The following is a 22,021-nucleotide window of genomic DNA, read 5'->3' as shown; positions in this document are numbered from 1 at the left end:
TAGAATTCTTGCCTGGAGAATCCCATGGACAGAAGATCCTGGTGGGCTGCAGTCCATGGGGTCGCAAAACAGTCAGACAGGACTTAGCAACTAAACAACAACAAAGGCGGGGGTAGGGGGGTAGGGAGTGTATTGTTCATACAACAAGTAAAATGATTACAATAGAATGTGATATCTGGGTAAAACTAATAAATAAAACATCAAAAAGGGACTAAGTTTCTATAAGGATGCTCAAGAAGAGTTGACTGGCATTTAAGCAGAATCTAAAAGAATGGAAGGAAGCTCCAGAAGCAGGTGAGAATTAAGCAAGGAAAAAGCATGTAGATCTGTCTCAAGAAACAGGATGGCTGTTGAAGGAATAAGCATCTAATGGGATGTGCTTGGCAGAGATGAATGGTTCAAGAAGCAGGGAAGGCAAATAGCTTAAGAAATAAATTTCTGTTCTCTTTATACAGGGAAGTAACATGATCCAAACTACTTTTTAAGAAAGATAATCCAGGAATTAATGGCAAGGTAACCAGATGGGAAGACTGAAGGCAAAAGGAGAAGAGGGTGGCAGAGGATGAGACGGTTGGATGGCATCACTGACTCAATGGATATGGATTTGAGCAAACTCTGGGAGATAGCAGAGAAGGCAATGGCACCCCACTCCAGTACTCTTGCCTGGAAAACCCCATGGATGGAGGAGCCTGGTGGGCTGCAGTCCACGGGGTTGCTAAGAGTCGGACACGACTGAGCAACTTCACTTTCACACTTTGGAGAAGGAAATGGCAACCCACTCCAGTGTTCTTGCCTGGAGAATCCCAGGGACGGGGGAGCCTGGTGGGCTGCCGTCTATGGGATCACATGGAGTCGGACACGACTGAAGTGACTTAGCAGCAGCAGCAGCTGGGAGATAGTGAAGGACAGGAAGGCCTGGTGTGCTGCAGTCCATGGGGTCGCCAAGAGTCAGACACGACTTAGCAACTGAACAAAACCAGATGGAAAGGGACTGTAAAAATTCAGGCAGGAGATAAAGCCCACAAATAAAGTCAGAAGAGAAGGAATAGTTTGGGATAGAAATAAGAATTCCTTAATAGAAGAAATTATAATAAATTCATGATTAAATGGATATTTATTATAAGAAAAAGGGGGGAAAATGAAGCTGTGGTAAAACTTTCTGACTTGAATAAACTGATGGACAAGATAAAGATGACACTGGACATACTCCCCTGGTATCTCTTACTGACCAGCACTAAAGGCATTGGCAATCATCTTTGTAAAAAGAAAACGTGAAGCAATGGGAACAGGCTAGATCTGAAACATGTGAATAAACGAGCTATGAAAGATAGTGAACTCTAAATTAGAATGGCCAATATAAAATAACAACAATATTAACCACAATATACAAGGCAATGGCCACTTAAGTTGGGGTAACGATTTCAAATTATATCTAAAGCCACAGGAACTGGCCTTTTTTTAAATTTTACACAATGGTAAATATCTTGAGAGACTGGACTAGATGACATTTAACTCTCCTCAAATGCAAATATTTTACAAATAACAAAAACTGAATGCTCCAAAGTGAAAGCTATAAAATAGAGTACATATTCAACTATGGAAAGCATTAATACATAAAATACCAGAACAAAACATCTTCAATTAGATCATTGTCATTGGGGTTGATTGCTTAACCATCTTTTTTCTTATGAGACACAGTAAACTTTTAACAATAACATATCTTAATGTTACAAGAAGTTATATATTGAGGAATGAACTACATAAAGAAGTGAAACAGATCTTTTTGTGAAAATATAAAACAAAACTACCAAAACAAATTAAAATAAGCAAAAAATGAAATATAAAATTTCCAACTTACTTCATTTGAGATGGATTCATTCCAAAACCACTGGGATGATTGGAAATATGACCATTCATCGTGATTTTAATGCTTGTGTTCTGAAAAGAGAAAGGTTCATGGATTGAAGGCAGTAAAAAGGTTGAGACATCTCAGCTTTAAAGTTATTCATTCAACAAAATATGTGTCATTTCCAGGGTGATGCTAGAAATATAAATATCTCCACCCTTAGAGAGCTCAAGCTCCAGAATTACATAGGGACATACAAACAGAAATTAAATTGCCATTTAAAAATTGTTTTCCTAATATTTATTTACTTATTTAGCTGCACCGGGTCTTAGTTGCACCATGTGGGATCTTTGGTTGCAGCACATGGGATCTAGTTCCCTGATCAGGGATCAAACCCCAGGTGAGTAAAAGAAAAATTGTAAATATAGTTCTGAACCCTCAAACTAGATAAGCATAATTCTATATTTTACTCAATTTTATGACATGTTATTTTAATATTTCATTATGAAAGTAATATAGACTCATTAAATTAAAAAAAAAAAAACTTGAAAAATACAGAAAAGCACAAAAGCACAAAATACAAAATAGTACGGGGGGGAAAAGTATCACCCAACCCCGTCATTTAAAGATAACCATTTAACAGTCCTGCCAGTTTCTTCCATTCTTTTTTTTTTCTGTATTTAGCTTTTCTTTCTTCCTTCCTTCTATCCTTCCTTCCATTTTCTTTATTCCTTCTTTCAAAGCATATCTGACCACATCCTATCCATACACTTGGAAACTTTTTTCAAGAAGGTATTCATTTATACATTCCTTTTACTCTTCAAGAAAAGCAACTTTTTAAATTAACACCAGATACTTCTCTTCAGAAACCATTTTTAATCTGTTTCATAAACTGAACAAATTTCCTTCAAATAAGATGAGTGCAAATAAGTAAAACTTCCTTATTGCCATATCCAATGGCCTTTTCTTTTTCTCCTAGACAGCATTCCTCCAGCTGAATTATTCTTATTCACCCCTAAATACTTGGCCCTTCTTGGTTTCTGTGGCACTAAACAATTTTGGGTCTTGTCTTACATTTCTGACTTTTGTATACATTACATCACTATGTTCCTTCAATAACTGAAAGGTAGGTGGGACATGTCCCAGCTTCACTATGAGACAAAGGCAAAGATAGTAGAAACATTAACAGCTACTGTGTGAGTTACATGCCAGGTTCTATGATGAATACTGGGACTCCGAAGGAGATGAAAAGAGCCATAGTCTTAGCTTTGCACCAATAGTCTAATAGGAAAAACATACACTGAGTAAATAAATATAATATTTTAAATTGTTGTTACTGTTACAAAGGGAAAATTAAGGGCCATGTGGGGGGGGGCAGGTATATGATTTATGGGAACTTAAATAGGGAGGGAACAGAAAGTCTACATAAAGAAATAATATTCAAGACCTAATAACTTCAAATTAACTCTTTTCCATTCTTCAGATCTTAGTTCAATCACCATGTCCTCAGGGAAGCATTTACTGACCTCTGTGAATAGATAAAAGCCCACTATCAGATACACTCAGCACGATACACAATTTTTCAAAGTATTTACCACAGTTGTAATTTCTCATTTGTTTAAACTAATTTCTGATTCTTCATTAGACTTTAAGCTCCATAAGGGCAGAGACTTATCTGATGACTGCTGTTTCTTAAGCATTAAGAACGGTACCAGGCACAGGCTAGGTGTTCATTAGATATTAATTCAAAGAAAGAAGCATGGACTAGATATCTACATCCTACTCTTCAAAGAGTTTACTATATTCTTATGGAGACAAAACCAATCCATATGAAACACACAGTAAATAGGTCCCAAGGTATAAGGCTCTATTTTAAATCTGTTAGAGGTTCTGAGATAGGAAAAGCAAGGCAAACACCATAATTTTTGGAAGGGTTGGAACTTGACCTAGTTCTTAAAGAATGGATAAGATTTATGAAGGTCCTCAAAACACTCAAGTTTAATTCAACATTTTCTGAGAGTCTTGTCCATATTTATTCATAGCTTAGAAGCAAATTTCTAAATTAAGGAACAAAGAAATATTGATCTTTAACCTAGGCAAATAGTATACCCATAACATTACATTTATGCTATATTACTGTTTCGGTTTTTATTATTGTTGCTGATTTTCCTTTGGTTCATACTTAGATACAATCAGTGCACAGAGGTAAACCAGTTCTCTAGAGAAAAACAGAACCCTGATTTGTAATACTTCCTGTATTCCCACTACGGCCCATTCCAAGCTAGCAATGGTTTAACAGCAGCTCACGAAATCCTGAATATTTCACAGTTGGTTCTCACAAGCCTATAGGATCAAGAGAGAGCGTACCACTGTTACATTCTAGAATTTGGGCCAGGACAGAGGCCTAAGATAACATTATGGTGTCTTTGTGTAGTGTGTGTGTGTTTGTTGCTCAGTAGTGTTCAATTCTTAGTGACCCTATGGACTGTAGCCCACCAGGCTCCTCTGTCCATGGGATTTCCCAGGCGCAGATTGCCACTCCCGCAATCTTCTGGACCCAGGGATCAAACCTGTGTCTCCTGCATCTCCTTCACTGTATGTGGATTCTTTATTGCTGAGCCTCCAGGGAGCTAAAGGTTAGGACAGAGGCTTTCACAAAAGCCTAGAACTTTAACACCATTTCTGGCACTAACTAGCCTAAGCAAGTCAATTAAGCCTCTGTCTCTATTTTTTCATCAGTAAAACAGAGGTAATTCTTGGTCTCTCTAGCTCACAGGGCTAATGAAAGATCAAATGAGATAGGTGTACAAGTTTCTTCTAAAGGTAAAAAAAAAAAGCACTCTTTTAAAACAAGCTGGTTTTCATTCAGTACATAAATTAAACCCCCAGGGTTTGTAGTGCTTTTGATCTAGTTTGCATTTTAAAACCACAGCAGGTGGTTTTAGTGAAAAGCGATAGCCACAGCTCATCTTTTTCATGTTTAATTCTTCATGACAGTCAAATAAATGCATGGTTTGTGTTTTGTTTTAAAATAGTGATTTGTCAGAATGAGACACTTGAAAAAGGAATAGAAAATGTTGATTTGCTAAACTGAATTTTAAATATAGAAACTTTCCTCTTTAGCAACCATAGTGTCATTTGTCACAGATGCTCATGTAGCATTGTGGAGGCTTTTAGATATTTAAACAAAGCAATATAGAGCACTCTTTGCAAAGGAAACAATTACAAATGTTTGTTCTCCTTTAGGCTTTTAAAAGATATATCCAATTTATACCTACATGGACCATATATATATACACACACATATATATGCTGAGTCCTCAGTTGCTTCAGTTATGTCTGACTGTTTGCAACCCCACAGGCTATAGCCCACCAGGCTCCTCTGCCCATGGAATTCTCCAGACAAGAATACTGGAATGGGAAGCCATGTCCTCCTCCAGGGAATCTTCCCAACCCAGGGACTGAACCTGCGTTTCCTGCATTGAAGGCAGATTCTTTACCACTGAGCCACTATATGTCATACACATATATGCATACATATATATATATATATACACACACACAGAGACACACATATATACCATATGTAGATACATATCTCTACATAAGTCAAGTGGGCCTTAAGAAGCACCGCTCTTAATAAAGCTAGTGGATGTGATGAGATTCTAGCAGAACTATTCAAATCCCTAAAGGATGATGCCATCAAGGTTTTGCATTCATTATGTCAGCAAATCTGGAAGACCCAGCAGTAGCCACAGGACTGGAAAAGGTCTATCCTCATCCCAATCCCAAAAAGAGCATCACCAAAAAACATGCTAACCATTGGACAAATGCACTCATCTCCCATGCTAGTAAGGTCATGCTTAAAATCTTGCATGCTAGGCTTCAGGCTTCAGTATTATGCGAACCAGGAATTTCCACATGTCCAAGCTGGGTTTAGAAAAGGAAGAGGAACTACAGATCAAATTGCCAACATTCACTGGATTAGAGAGAAAGCAAAGGAATTTCAGAAAAACATCTATCTCTGTTTCATCAGCTACACTCAAGCCTTTGACTATGTAGATCATGACAAAGTGTGGAAAGCTCTTAAGAGAGATGGGAATACTAGACCACCTTACTGTCTCCTGAGAAACCTGTACGCAGATAAGAAAGCAAAAGTTAGAATCCTGTATGGAACAACAGACTGGTTTAAGATTGAGAAAGCAGTATGACAGGGCTGTGTGCCATCACCCTGTTTGTTTAAACAATACGCTGAGCACATCATGAGAAATGCCGGGCTGGATGAGTTACAGGCTGGAATCAAGACAGGTGGAAGAAACATAACAACCTCAAATATGCGGATTATACCACTCTAATGGCAGAAAGTGAAGAGGAACTAAAGTGCCTTTTAATGAGGGTGAAGAAGGAGAGTGAAAGAGCTGGCTTAAGACTAAATATTAAAAACCCAAGATCGTGGCATCTGGCCCCATTAGTGCATGGCAAATAGAAGGAGAAACAGTGGAAGTAGTGACAAATTTCATCTTCTTGGGCTCCAAAATCACTGCAGATGGTGACTGCAGCCATGACTGTAGCCATGAACTCAAAAGACAACAGATTCTTGGCAAGAAAGCAATGACAAACTTAGACAGTGTGTAGAAAAACAGAAATATTACTCTGCCGACAAAGGTCCGTATAGTCAAGGCTATGGTCTTCCCAAGGGTCACGTACAGTTGTGAGAGCTGGGCCATGAAGAAGGCACAACACCAAAGAACTGATGTCTTCAACCTGTGGTGCTGGAGAAGACTCCTGAAAGTCCCTTGGGCAACAAGGAGATCAAACCAGTCAATCTTAAGGGAGATCAACCCTGAACGCTCACTGGAAGGACTGATGCTGAAGCTGAAGCTCTAGTATTTTGGTCATCTAATGCGAACAGATGACTCACTGGAAAATTCCCTGATGCTGGGAAAGACTGAGGACAGAAGGAGAAGAGGGCGTCAGAGGATGAGATGGCTGGACAGCATCACTGATGCGATGAACCTGAACTTGGGCAAACTCCAGGATAGGAGGCAAGACAGGGAGGCCTGGCATGCTGCAGTCCATGGGGCTGCAAAGAGTCAGACATGGCTGGGTGACTCAACAACAACAACAATATATGCATATGTGTGTGTATATATACGTATATACAGATATAGAAGAATCATCAACTCTTACTGAGAAACTATATGCTTTTACTTTTATTAACTCTTAGACAAAACAACTCAAAAGCTGAGACAAAGTTTTTCTTCACTGCTCTTAAGGGCGGAAAAATTCAGCTAACTCTACTGTACAGTAACCACTTAATTCTACTAAAAGTGTACACTAAAATCTTCATAATAGCTTCCAACAAATTTGAAATAAGAGCATCAATTTCCTTATGAAAACACTTTTTGTAAGTCATAGTTACTATAATTTTCCCCTCATTTTCTCCAGAAAATAGCATTCCTTTGCAATTATAAAGATAAGGAGGATAAATTTAAGATCTAAGTTAAGCATATCAAAAATGTTCAATACTGAAATTTTCAAAGGAAAGCAAATAAAATGTATGAAAATCACTGTAAGAGGAAATAAATAAGGCTATAATAAGGCTAAACTAGCAAGCTAAACTTTTATCAGAAAATTTAAGATCCCAAATATAAATAATTTATATTCCCTTTTCTTTTCCGTTTACAAATTGATGAATGAGTCTGTAGGCATTATACAATGTCAGTATCCCACTACACAATCTAGCTACTGCACAACCAGCAGCACTCTCTGCATAAGCTGTTTTTAAGCTGTTCTGAAATGACATATGCCCTAAGAAAAACACCACAGACTTTTGTTTGCTTGTTTATTTAAGTTTTTGTTAGCCTGTGTGTGACCGAGTACCTATCTTGAAGCAACTGTATTTCAATTTCAACTTAATTTAATTTTTGTTTCTTGATCTAAGTGATAACCAAACTGCAGGGTGAGGAGGTTGATTATCATCATTATGTAGGGTTTTAAGTAAAAGACCATTGAAATTTAATTTCTACCAATACCGTGTGACATTGTCTATCAATGATTGTGCTTACAGTATAAAAAAGACCAAAAAGTATAATTTAAACCTTCTGAATTATCACATATTCTAACTCCTTCTGTGTCTTCTAGAGCAATCACTTTTCAATACATCTTACCAGTATTGTCACCTGTAGAAAAGTCACCATCTATTTCTCTATGTCATTGGTCGCCCATTTAGGAATAGAGAAATTTTGTGTGTGAAAAAACTTAGGAAACTAATAACACTAAACTGTTATTTAAAAAAATGATGATGATGACAATAGTATCTAACACTTGTTAAAGTATCACAACAATTTCTAGGCTATATGAAAGCACAGTATTTTCTCAAGGCCAATCTCCATCTAGAAAGAATAATTCTGTGCCTTAAACGCACAATGCATTGCAATCATTTAAAATAATTATCTTGATTCTTTTCTTTTAATAATTCTGAGAAAATTCTTAGGCTGTTTATAAGTTAGGTCATAATTTTGGGGAAAATCTATGTTCAATTCAGCATGTCACTGGCTTAAGAACTAGATGAGAAAAAAATACTTGTTACTAAAACTTAATAAGCAACTAACAAGAAACACTCTAGTAATAATTATATGTTTAGTACTTAATAGACTTCTTAGGAAAGCCTAGCACAGAGAAGAGACACATATACCCTGTTACAACTATCTGAGTATTTTCCTCTAATTCTTATTGCTATGATGATATCATCAGTGTATATACACCTCTTTGATATGATACATGAGAAATGACTAACATATCAGCTCAAAACATTAATACTATACTGATTTGGGAAAAGGTGCTACTTTTAAAAAGAACATCTGCTATTCATCAACTGCTTGCGCTGTACCACATATTGTTCTAAACATTGTTTATCCATTATCTTATTCAATCTTTACATTCATTCTTCAAAGAAGTAACTCTTTTCCATTTTACAGAAGAAAAAACTGAGCTAAAGAGACCAGGTGCCCATAGACATAGAGAACACACGCCTGAATACTAAAGGGTAAGCTGGTGATAGGATGAATTAGGAGATTGGCACTGACATATGTACACAATTGATACTATATATAGAAACTAATAATCCACACCCATTTCTGGATGTGACTGGTGATGGAAATAAAAGTCCGATGCATTAAAAAGCAATACTGCACAGGAAGCTGGCATGTTACGTCCATGAATCAAGGCAAGTTGGAAGTGGTCAAAAAGGAGGTGGCAAGAGTGAACGTCGACGTTTTAGGAATCAGCAAGCTAAAATGGACTGGAATGGGTGGATTTAACTCAGATGACCATTATATCTACTACTGTGGGCAAAAATCCCTTAGAAAAACTGGAATAGTCATCATAGTCAATAAGAGTCCAAAATGCAGTACTTGGATGCAATCTCAAAAACAACAGAATAATCTGTTCATTTCCAAGGCAAACCATTCAATATCACCGTAATCCAAGTCTATGCCCCGACCAGTAATGCTGAAGAAGCTGAAGTTGAACAGTTCTATGAAGACCTACATGACCTTCTAGAACTAACACCCAAAAAAGATGTCCTTTTTATTATAGGGGACTGGAATGCAAAAGTAGGAAGTCAAGAAATACCTGGAGTAACAGGCAAACTTGGCCTTGGAGTACAAAATGAAGCAGAAAAAAGGCTAACAGAGTTTTGCCAAGAGAACACACTGGTCATAGCAAACACCCTCTTCCAACAACACAAGAGGAGACTCTACACATGGACATCACCAGATGGTGAATACCAAAATCAGATTGATTATATTCTTTGCAGCCAAAGATGGAGAAGCTCTATACAGTCAGAAAAAACAAGACTGGGAGTTGTCTGTGGCTCAGATCATGAACTCCTTATTGCCAAATTCACAAAGAAATTGAAGACAGTAGGGAAAACCATTAGATCATTCATATATGACCTAAATTAAATCCCTTATGATTATACAGTAGAAACGACAAATACATTCAAGGGATTGGATCTGATAGAGTGCCCTATGGACAGAGGTCCATGATATTGTATAGGAGGCAGGGATCAAGACCATCCCCAAGAAAAAGAAATGCAAAAAGGAAAAATGGTTGTCTGAGAAGGCCTTACAAATAGTTGAGAAAAGAAGAGAAGCTAAAGGCAAAGGAGAAAAGGAAAGATATATCCATCTGAATGCAGAGTTCCAAAAAATAGCAAGAAGAGATAAGAAAGCTTTCCTCAGTGATCAATGCCAAGAAATAGAGGAAAACAATAGAATGGGAAAGACTAGAGATCTCTTCAAGAAAATTAGAGATACCAAGGGAACATTTCATGCAAAGATGGGCTCAATAAAGGACAGAAATGGTATGGACCTAACAGAAGCAGAAGGTATTAAGAAGAGGTGACAAGAATACACAGAAGAGCTATACAAGAAAGATCTTCATGACCCAGATAACCACAATGCTGTGATCACTCACCTAGAGCCAGACATCCTGAAATGTGAAGTCAGGGGGGCCTTAGGAAGATTCACTACGAACAAATCTAGAGGAGGTGATGGAATTCCACTTGAGCTATTTCAAATCCTAAAAAATGATGCTCTGAAAGTGCTGCACTCAATATGCCAGCAAATTTGGAAAACTCAGAAGTGGCCACAGGACTGGAAAAGGTCCATTTTCATTCCAATCCCTAAGAAGGCAATGCCAAAGAATGCTCAAACTACCACATCATTGCACTCATCTCTCACGCTAGCAAAGTAATGCTTAAATTCTCCAAGCCAGGCTTCAACAGTATGTGAACTGTGAACTTCCAGATGTTCAAGCTGGTTTCAGAAAAGGCAGAGGAACAAGAAATCAAATTGCCAACATCCACTGGATCATAGAAAAAAGAAAGTTTCAGAAAAACATCTACTTCTGCTTTATTGACTATGTCGGAGCCTTTGACTGCATGGATCACAACAAACTGGAAAATTCTTCAAGAGATGGGAATACCAGACCATCTGACCTGCCTCCTAAGAAATCTGTATGCAGGTCAAGAAGCAACAGTCAGAACTGGACATGGAACAACAGACTGGTTCCATATTGGGAAAGGAATACGTCAAGGCTGTATACTGTCACCCTGCTTATTTAAGTTCCATTCAGAGTATATCATGTGAAATGCTGGGCCGGATGAAGCACAAGGTAGAATCAATATTGCTGGGAGAAATATCAATAACCTCAGATATTCAGATGACACCACCCTTAAGGCAGAAAGCGAAAAAGAACTAAAAAGCTTCTTGATGAAAGTGAAAGAGGAGAGTGAAAAAGTTGGTTTAAAACTCAACATTCAGAAAACTAAGATCACAGCATCCGGTCCCATCACTTCATGGCAAAGAGATGGGGAAACAATGGAAACAGTTACAGACTTTAATTTGGGAGGGCTCCAGAATCACTGCAGATGTTGACTGCAGCCATGAAATTATAAGATGCTTCTCCTTGGAAGAAAAGCTATGACCAACCTAGACAGCATATTAAAAAGCAGAGACACTATTTTGCCAACAAAGATTCATCTAGTCAAAGCTATGGTTTTTCCAGTAGTCATGTATGGATGCCAGAGTTGGACTGCAAAGAAAGCTGAGCACTGAAGAACTGATACTTTTGAACTGTGGTGATGAAGAAGAGAAGACTCTTGAGAGTCACTTGGACAGCAAGGAGATCCAACCAGTCAATCCTAAAGGAAATCAGTTCTGAATACTCATTGGAAGGACTGATATTGAAGCTGAAACTCAAACACTTTGACCACCTGATGGGATGAACTGACTCATTTGAAAAGACCCTGATGCTGGGTAAGATTGACGGCGGGAAGAGAAGGGGATGACAGAGGATGAGATGGTTGGATGGCATCATCAATTCGATGGACATGAGTTTGAGTAAGCTGTGGGAGTTGGTGATGGACAGGGAAGCCTGGCATGTTGCAGCCCATGGGGTCACAAAGAGTCTGACACAACTAAGGGTCTAAACGGAACTGATAGAAACTAATGAAAACCTACTATATAGAACAAGGAACTCCACTCAGTGCTCCATGGTGACCTAAATGGGAAAGAAATCCAGAAAAGAGAGGATATATGCATACATATAGCTGGTTCACTTTGCTGTATAGCGGAAACTAATACGACACTGTAAAGCAACTATAAAATTTTTGAAAAAATAAAATAAAATAGTTCAGCAAATCCATGGATCTGGGACTCAGATCTCCAAAGAGAGCAGGTCAGGCAGTTGGAACTGGAATTCCTGAACAGGAACATGGAGGTGGCTACTGGGAGTGTGGGGAAGAGCTGGTGATTGGATCAGATCTTGAACAATTTCTGAGCAAGGTTGCCATGAAATTTCCAAGTGGTATGAGGAATTTAAAGTGAAATCTGTATATATTTATTTATGTATGAGTTTTCCTTTTTACATGTACCCTCCCTATACAGGCTTGATAAAACCTTTCATCAAAATGTGTACCTTCCACATTATATTATTTCCATGACTAATAGTGGACTTACAGTCTTATGGACTGGTTGCTATAATAAACTGACTTCCTGTTTTATTTTGTTTGTGTTTCCATCACTCTAGGAGACAGATTTAAAAAGATATTGCTGGTATTCATGTCAAAGAGTGTTCTACTTACGTTTTCCTCCAGGACTTTTACAGTGCCTCATTTTACAATTAGGTTGTTAACTAATTTTGAGTTTACTGTTGTGTATGGTGTCAGAGAATGTTTCAGTTTCATTCTTTTACATGTAGCTGTCCAGTTTTCCCAGCACCACTTATTGAAGAGACTGTCTTTTCTCCATTGTATATTCTTGCCTCCTTTGTTTTAGATGAATTGATATTAGATGCATGGGTTTATTTCTGGGTTTTCTAACCTATCATTCTATTGATTCATATGTCTGTTTTTGTGCCAGTACCATATGGTTTGGATGACTGTAACTTTGTAGTATAGTCTGAAGTAAGTTACCCTGATTCTTCCAATTCATCTTTTTCAATATTGCTTTGGCTATTTGAGATCTTCTGTATTTCCACACAAACTTAAAATATTTTTTGTTCTAGTTCTGTGAAAAAGATCACAACAAATTGATTTTTAAAGGAGCATACACTGTATCAGTTGAAGAAGGAAATGGCAACGCACTCCAGTGTTCTTGCCTGGAGAACCCCAGGGACGGGGAACCTGGTAGGCTGCCGTCTCTGGGGTCGCACAGAGTCGGACACGATTGAAGTGACTTAGAAGCAGCAGCAGCAGCAGCAGCAGCACACTTTATCAGTGGAAATTTTTGACTCAAAAGTACCCTGTGATGTAAAGTACCCTGTGATGTAATTAATCAGCTAAAGTAGATTCAGGTGCCTCCTCACCACTTGCCACCCCTTTAAAGAGACTTATTTAGTCCACCGAATACACTTGAAGTCTTATTAAAACTGCAGCTATTTATTAAAACTACAGTATTTTGAAATAAAATTTTAAATTTCTGAATCATTTTAGGTTTATAGAAAAATAATGAAGATAGCGCAGAAAATTCTTGAGTTCTCCATTCCCTTGTTAATATCTTATATTAATATGGTATATTTGTCACAATGAATCAGTATCAATATTTTATTATTAGCTAAAGTCAATACTTTAGTCAGAGTTCCTTTGTCTTTCTACCTAATTTTTTTTTTCTTTTCTGGAATCCTATCTATAATACCACATTACATTTAGTCCCCATGCCTCATTAAGCTCCTCTAGAGTATGAGCATTTCTCAAACTCTCCATGCTTCTTATGACTGAAAGGGCTGGAATAAAAAATTATCACAAATTAGGTGACTTAAAACAACATAAATTTATTCTCTCATAGTTCTGGAGGTGAGAAGTCCAAAATCAAGGTGTCAGCAGAGCTAAGTTCTCTGTGAAGGTTATAGGGAAGAATTCTCCCTTGCTCCTCTACCTTCGATGGCTGCTGCTAACCTTTGGATCCCCTGGCTTGCAGATGCAGCACTTCAGCCTCCGTCTCTGCCTCCATATGGCCTCTTCTTGGTGTGTCTCTGAGTCCAAGTTCCCTTCTTTTCACAGGGACACCGGCCAGTGGATTAGTGTTCGCCCCAGTCCAGTATGACCTCACGGCAACTTGGTTCATCAACAAAGACCCTATCTGAATGGGAGGTTCACAACCAAACTAAATTGGTTCAGCCACTATGGATAACAGTACGGGGATTTCTTAAAAAACTAAAAATAGAGCTACCACATGACCCAGTGATCCCAATCCTGGGAATATATCCAGAGAAAACCATGATGTGAAAACATCCATAGACCCCAGGGTTCGCTTCAGCACTATTTACAGTAGCTAAGACATGGAAGCAGCCTAAATGTCCATCAATAGATGAACAGATAAATAAGATGTGGTTTACTGCCATTTGCAGCAACATGGATGGACCTAGAGATTATCACACTAGAAGTAAGCCAGACAGAGAAAGACAAATATCATATGACATTGCTTATATGTGGAATCTAAAAAAAGTGATACAGATGAATTTATAAAACAAAACAGACCCACAGACATAATAAATTTATGCTTACTGAAGGGGAGAGGGGGAAGGGATAAATTAGGAGTTTGGGATTAACATAAACACACTATGTGTGCATGCTCAGTCACTTCAATCTTGTCCAATTCTCTGTGACCCTATAGACTGTAGCGCACCAGGCTCCTCTGTCCGTGGGATTCTTCAGGCAAAATTACTAGAATGGGTTGCATGCCCTCCTCCAATTGGTCTTTCCAACCCAGGAATCAAATAGCATAAACACACTACTGTGTATAAAACAGACATCCAACAAAGTCATATTGCAAACACAGGGAACTATACTCAATATTTTACAATAACCTATATGGGAAAAGAATACATATAACTGAATCACTTTGCTCTATGTCTGAAATTAATGCAACATTATAAAATCAACCATACTTCAACTTAAAAGAATTTTAAATTAAAAATAATAAACAAATGAGGTCACACTAATATGTACAGGGCAGTAGGACATGAACATTTCTTTTGGGGGGATACAATTCAACTTGCAATGATGACCTTGGAAGTTTTCTGGGGAGTGCTGTACTTTGCTATTCTGTAGGATGTCTCTCTGTAGGGGGTTGACTGATTTTTCTCTCATGGTTAGAATGGAGTTATAGGTTTTGGAAAGAAAGACACAGAGAGACACGTGCCACTCTCATCACACCATACAAAGAGCAGTACATGCCGCTACCCTGACTCCACATGGTTTATGCTGACCTTGGCAGCATGTCAGGTCTCCCCATGATAAAGTGACTTTCCTCACCACCATCACACAAGTCCTCTTGGGAAGGAGGTCAGTATGTATAGAACATTCTTAAAAGGTGGAGAGTGATGCTCCATATCCTTGAGGAAGGACTATCTACACAAATCATTATGAATTATTCTACATAGAGATTTGTGTGTATTCCCCACCATTACTTTATTCATTCTATTTTTTTAAAAAAGATATTAAACCGGTAAGATGGAAAAACAAAAAAGAAGTTTAGATTCACCAAATAAAAACCCCTGATGATTCATTCCCTGTAAAACTCCTATTTCAGGTGGTCCAGAGAAGGTCTGAGTTAAGCTTCAGTTATGCCGGATACAGAATACCGCTAAAGAGAGAAAGTGGAGAGAGAGAGAGAGAGAGAGAAAGAAAAGAACTAGAAAATGAAACAAAGAAAGCAACTAAAATCAGGGCATGAGAGAGATTATAGCCCTCAACAAAAACCCTGGCTACCACCAGCAAAAGACGATCAGAATTTTAAAAAGTAAGCATTATTTAAGACGTTCCCATCTTCCCAGAAGTAAAGAGTTGTTGGGCACGATTCTCAGAAGGGGTGGGAAAATTCTCACTGGGGACATTTTCTCTCAGGGTACAAATAAAAATATAGATTTTTTTTCCTGTCAATTCATGCCTCAACTGAGCAGAATTCAGAGAACATTCTGGAAAAAGAAGTCAAGAAGGCCATCTCACCCACATCACCTGCCACCTCCCCCAATAATTTTTTTTTTCAAATTTCCTCTTCTTGTACATCAGCCTTGAGGGTTACTATCCACTGATATTGTATGAACTTTGGTGGAAGGTTTCCAAAATTAGACTTGGTGCCATTGACTGATACAAAACAAAAGCCATGAGGAAATCAGGACTTCATATGATATATGATATATCTTAATTGCTAAACGTCCTTTTTCCATGGTAGTGCCCTACACTAAATTATAGCAGGTCAACATATCTTTTAACAAAGGCAAGCAAAGAGTTATCTGGGCCTGATGACGTAACCCAGCTGGGTGGAGAGACAGACCAAAAAAAAAAAAAAAAAGTTCTAAATTTAACCTTAGTGAAATCGAAACTCTTGAATTCAAATTTCATTATGATGTATTAAATGGTCCCTAAAAATAGTACATCATAAAACCTTACAGGTACAGTGAGAAGAGCTCTGACCCACGTATGAGACATAACATTTTAATATTTAACTACCCTGTTGCCAAGATTACCTTCCTCAGCATTACCTAGAGCAAAGGATGTTAAACAATAAACAGAACGTGGCAAGCAATTCGCTCTGAAATTTTCAGTACAGCTCCTTAAGAGGATCCATGGTTTACAAACTAGACAACATAATTTTAGAAATGCTCACAACCCACAAAATGGGAAATGTCACCTTTAAGCAAATGTTGTGCTGAATTCATCCCACTTTTCCAAAACATAAATACATCTCCCTAAGGTTATTAGAAGTAAAAATGTTTAAGTTGAACACTTATCAGGATTGATACAGGACTTTATGGGGAAAAAAAAGCAATCTGTACAAATGAAGATCAGATCCGCTTATTAATGTATTATAATGCACATGCTCACATCACCCCTACTCTGCTTCTCGGATACTTTATTAAAAGATGCTACTTCCCATCTTAATTTCTTCTCTCCATGTCTGCCATATCACTCAAACATTGATTAATTTGATAAGAAGAGATGGAGGTCTCACATCTTATCAAAGACTATTCATTATTTCAATTTGTTTGATCTGTTTTAGCAAGGCACGGTTTTACAGATCCAAATATCAGCATAGAGGTTATGCGGGGGCAGGTATTTCACTCTGATAGAAGACCTTGTGTATCGCTCTAGGTATCAGAGCATATCAAGTGCAACATACGTAACTTACAAGTCCATGGAAAGTTCATGATTAGGCAGATAAGGTAAAACTCTCAAACCATTCTGAACTTTTTCTTATTCCTATTTTTCAATAGAGCTTAATATTTTTTTTGACAAATAAAAAGAATTTATATTTTGACAAATATAAAAATGCACTCCTTTCAAAATACTATTTTTCATTTATCCTCAGAAACAGAGGCAGTCCTAATATACTGTTAGGAAGTGATGCAACAGAAAATAGTCAAAACAAAAAATGTCAGTTCCAGTGATCACCTGCATTTGGTTGAATATGAAAATAACTGCTCAATAGTAGGTATTCCTGCTAAGAAAATAACCCTTGGCACCCCATCAAACTCACAGAAGATCCAGCACTAACAAAGCCTTCCTTGAAAATGTGTCCATCTTACAGAGATGGGGAAATTTTAGAGGAAAAATTAAAAAAGGAAAGAAAAGGCATATTTAGGAAATGAGCACATTACAGGTAATGTAAAGCCAGTATGGAGTTCAGGAGAGCTAGATCAGGGGTGGGTCTACAGAACAAAACCTCCCTCAAAGAAGGACTGAATCAAAGAGGGCAAGATAAAGGCCTTTAGAAATGTATGGTACAGTGCGGGAGAGACATCAAAAGGATCATTTATGGTACAACGTGGTAAGCAGAGCGCAGAAGACTAGGTGAGCACCTCCTATTGGGAAGGGGAGGACAATTCAGTTCCTAAAAGCCTTCCTTCAGGTCTTCAGTCCATGATGTATGAACCAGGTAAACCACAAGAGAAAAGGGAAGAGTGAAGATAAGAGTCAGCTTCAGACAGTTAGGAAACTCAGGAGTTCAGAGTTACTGCAGAATAACTTGAAGAGGGAGGACAGAACGAGGAATGAAGCTGGAGATATGATGAGAATGAGTATCACAGAAGGCAAAGTTACATGTTTATCAAATTTGGTTAGACCAAAGTTCAGTTCATTGTGTCTGTGCAATGAACAGACTCACAGTACACTGAGTCAGTTCATTGTGTCTGTGCAATGAACAGACTCACAGTACACTGAGGTTAAATTTCTTTTTTATACAATCTTTTCTCTTCATTAATAATTATCTTACCCTTGATCCTTAGTTCTCCTATGTACTTTTATTAATTTCATTCCTTTACTGTCCACCAGAAGTGGTGGTCTCCTTTCAATACATTTAAACACCATCTAGTCTATCCTTTTCCTCTTTCTGTGGGTATCTCTCTCTGATCTCTATATATTCCTACCGTGATCAGAACTGATGACTCTCTAAGCCTCCAGCAAGCTTTCATCATGGTACCCAAATTCAACATCTTCCTCTTCATTACCCTCATCTTTCTCCTACCTTCCTTGTTTCCTGGATCCCAAGTTTCCCACTTTCTTTTTTTTTTTTTTTAAATCTTGGAAAAGCACATACTCCTGGAACTTTCTGAGAAACAGTATGATGAGAAAGGTAATTTCTGAAGCTTTATATAACTATAAACATGTTTAGTCTACTTTCATAGATGATCAATAGTTTGTCTCAGTTTCAAATTTCATACTGGAAATTATTTTTGCCCTGTAATTTTGAAGGCATTGCTCTTGTGTCTTCACTGTTTTTCCTGAGATGACAAGGGTCATTCTGTTTCTCAGTATTCTATAAGGGCCTTTTTTTTTTCTGCAAGTTCTGGAATTTGGTGATCTTCAGTTTTCTCCCCTGATGTTTTCATGAATACATCAGTGTAGGAGTGTTTTTTAAAATTAAATATATTAGAAACTCAATACACCTTTTAAATTTTAAAATCATTTTCCTTAAATTCTAATAAATTTTCTTGAGTTATTTCTTACACAGTTTCTTCACATTTTTTTAAATTTTCTTTAAAAAAAAAAAGCTTATTATTCAGAATAGGACCTCTTGGACGGAGTCTCTAATTTTCTTGTCTATTCTCTTTTGTTTTCCATTTCCTGTTATTTTTGTTCTACTTTTTGAGTGGCTTCCTCGACTTTATCTTCAAAATACATTTTAATTTCTCAATGTCCTTCATCAATTTTTAATTTTCAGGAGTACATTTTCATGCCCTATATGTTTCTTTCCTTATAGCACCTCTTCTTATTTCCTAATTGCAGTGTAGTCTTCAATATTTCTGAGGATATTAATAACAGTATTTTAACATTTTATTCACCTTCATTGTCTTTGTTTCTGTCAATTTCCTGGTTTAATCTAGGTTTGTTTTGGTCTCTGGATTTCTTCCAATGAATGGTGATCAGTGGCTGTTCCTCACCTTGGAGATGGAGCACTAAACAGCTGACTGGAAAGTCTGGGTCAATGCGTGGGTCTTGTTAACAGGTGGGCTGAGTAACACTTTAGGGTAATCTGGCTGGGCTGTTCCACCTGGAGACCCCAACCATCAGTATCTATAAGTCTTCTGCACAAATGGATCAGAGTCCTCAAAGAAGCGTCTTCTGGTTTCACACCTAGAGAATACATACCTGACTTCCAAAATTGGGAGGAGGAACTGAAGTGCCCGGAGGGTGTCTCACTACTTATTAAGTATTAGGCCTCTACCCCCCATCTCTGCCTTGGTATCTCCCGCTCAAGAGTTCACTTCAGGTTCTCCATGGAGTAAACCTCCAGTCCTGCTGGACAGTGGGGAGGTGCCTGGGGTCTGAGTTCTCTGGAAGCACACTGCCACCTCTTCCTCCTGTTTTCACCTCACCCTCACTGCTGAGCCTTTCTGATGTGAACCTCAGTGCCTCTCCCTAGAGGCCTGGGTTTGTTTCTCAGGATGTGTAAGCCAGTTATAATCATTTCTGGATTTTCCAGGGTCCCTTGGTCTTACCAAGTTTCTGCATTTTTAAAATCCCTTCACTGTCATCTTGGAAGGAGCGGAATAAATGTATGTGCTTAATCTGCTTCTTTCTCTAATGTATTTTTTTTAAATCAAAAACATCATCTTTATTACTATTAAGTTGTACCTAAGAACACGGCTTGCATGCAAAATTAGATAGCTCATAGGAATTTGCCATATAACGTGGCAAGTTCAAAGCAGGTGCTCTGTGACAACCTCAAGTGGTGAGATGGGGTGAGAGGCAGGAGGGAGGTTCAAGAGAGAGGCGAGGTAAGTATACCTATGGCTGATTCATGCTGATGTGTGCCAGAAACCAAAACAATATTGTAAAGTAATTATCCTTCAATTAAAAAGAAATTAAAAATATTTTTTTAAAGGAACATGGCTTGACTTGTGGTTTCTTATCATATCGTAAAATGTGCTTTTTCCCTTTTAAAAAAAAACTTTATTATTTTTTTCTACTCTTTTTCAAATTCTTTTCTTATTTAGGATATTACATATCTAACATATTTTCATGGTCTGAAAATGGATAGATATCTGTTAATGAAAAACTCAGGAGAAAAATTCAAGTCACCTCTAATATGAACTTGAGAAGTTAAGGTGGCTATGAAATATGAGTACAAGTTTATACTAAAAATAAAAGTACCATAGAAGTCAGAGTAAAAGCACACACACACACAAAATGAAGGTAAATTCACTTTACAAAAAGTCAGCTGATATTTTGGTAGTATACAATTTACTGCCTGTTATTTTTGTAACAACAAATGCTATTTTCAATTTCCAGGAAAGAAACATTATAATATGTAAAAGTGAGGCAACATCTCTAGCTAACTCAGGCATTATTGTTAACAAAAAATGCTGTAATTATTTTTCCAGAAATTAAATCATAGCACAACAGAGTTAGGTTCCTAAATGAAACCTGAAATTTATCCTTAGGTAAATAACCACTAATTTATTCATTTTAATTAAACAGATTTTTAAATAGTTTTTTCCAAAGAGATGCCTTTTAAAATAAATGTATCTGGGAACAAATTCTTTGTGCATTCCCCTCAAACAAAAGTCAAGAGATATCTGTGCATTCATTTTAAAATTCAAGTTGCCCATAAAAAGAGTGAAGCTTTCTTTTCTTCAGAGATTAGATATTTTTATAGTCATAAAAATTAAAGGAAGAAAAATTTAAGTCCCATGGGAAAATTTTTCAAATCAAGGCTATGAAATTTCATACTTAAAAGACAATAAATATAAGCTTTGACTGTGGACAGTACTACTTTTAAAAAATGTCTGCCAAATTATAACAAAATGGACATTTTCAAAAACAGACATATCTCTGTTTACTATTGTAAAAAAAATAATGCTCATTTATTAAGCATTTTAGGATGTCAGCCACTGTGCCAGGCACTATTTGTACATTATCTTACTAAATTCTTACCACCTTATGAGGTTATGAGTTTATTATCCCTATTTTAATAGGAAATCTGGGACCTACAAAAGTTACAACTTGGCCATGATAGCCGTGTACCACAGCTAAGAACCGACCGCCAGTCATGCTTTTAACCACCGTTGTACACTTTCATTTAACTAATGACAAATCTGGTATTTTGAAGCTGGCTGGGGCAACGTCAACACTCCTGAATTAAAAGCCAAAATGACCTTTGTAAATGATTACTCAAACAAGATTCATCCAGCGTTTTTCGGCACAACGGCACAAGCCAATAACAGTACTTATTCATGCATTTGCTCCTTCACATGGATTTACTAATAACTCTTCCATAGTTATTGGTGCTCAAGATAAACACTGTTAAATAAGACTTCCATTGATGAAAAAGAACAATATCATCACCGTCCAGTGTAGTAGCCGGGCACAAGTATTAAACACCTGAAGAGTAACTAGTACCACTGAGGAACCGAAATTTGAATTTTACTAAATTTAGATTAATTTAGTGGCGCTTCTTCATGGTGCTTATAATCTAGTGCGGAAGCCAGAATGAAATAAGTAAAATAACAAATATAATAATATATCATTTGTTAATTGCTTAGAAGAAAAAGAACAGAAAAGGCAGAGGACAGAGGAGGCTGGTGTGCAACAGGCCATGGGGTTGTGAAGAGTCAGACGTGACTGAGCAACTGAACAACAACTTATAAATCTATAAAGTCAGATTG

At 37.4% G+C, this 22,021-nt stretch overlaps 1 protein-coding gene across 5 annotated transcripts in view; it reads right to left on the bottom strand.

The window, feature by feature from the left end:
- EPS8 (EGFR pathway substrate 8, signaling adaptor) overlaps positions 1-22,021 on the bottom strand; it is a 193,453-nt gene that overhangs the window by 71,319 nt on the left and 100,113 nt on the right. For all 5 annotated transcript variants that reach the window (XM_065940842.1, XM_065940835.1, XM_065940812.1 and 2 more), the window contains one exon: positions 1,859-1,938. In XM_065940842.1, coding sequence (XP_065796914.1) covers positions 1,859-1,917 — 59 coding nt within the window. In that variant the 5' untranslated portion in view covers positions 1,918-1,938. The remainder of the gene's footprint in view (positions 1-1,858; positions 1,939-22,021) is intronic.

The sequence above is a fragment of the Muntiacus reevesi genome, chromosome 1 (genome assembly GCF_963930625.1).
Source record: "Muntiacus reevesi chromosome 1, mMunRee1.1, whole genome shotgun sequence".
Lineage (NCBI taxonomy): Eukaryota > Metazoa > Chordata > Mammalia > Artiodactyla > Cervidae > Muntiacus > Muntiacus reevesi.
This window is presented reverse-complemented; position numbering and strand designations above follow the sequence as displayed.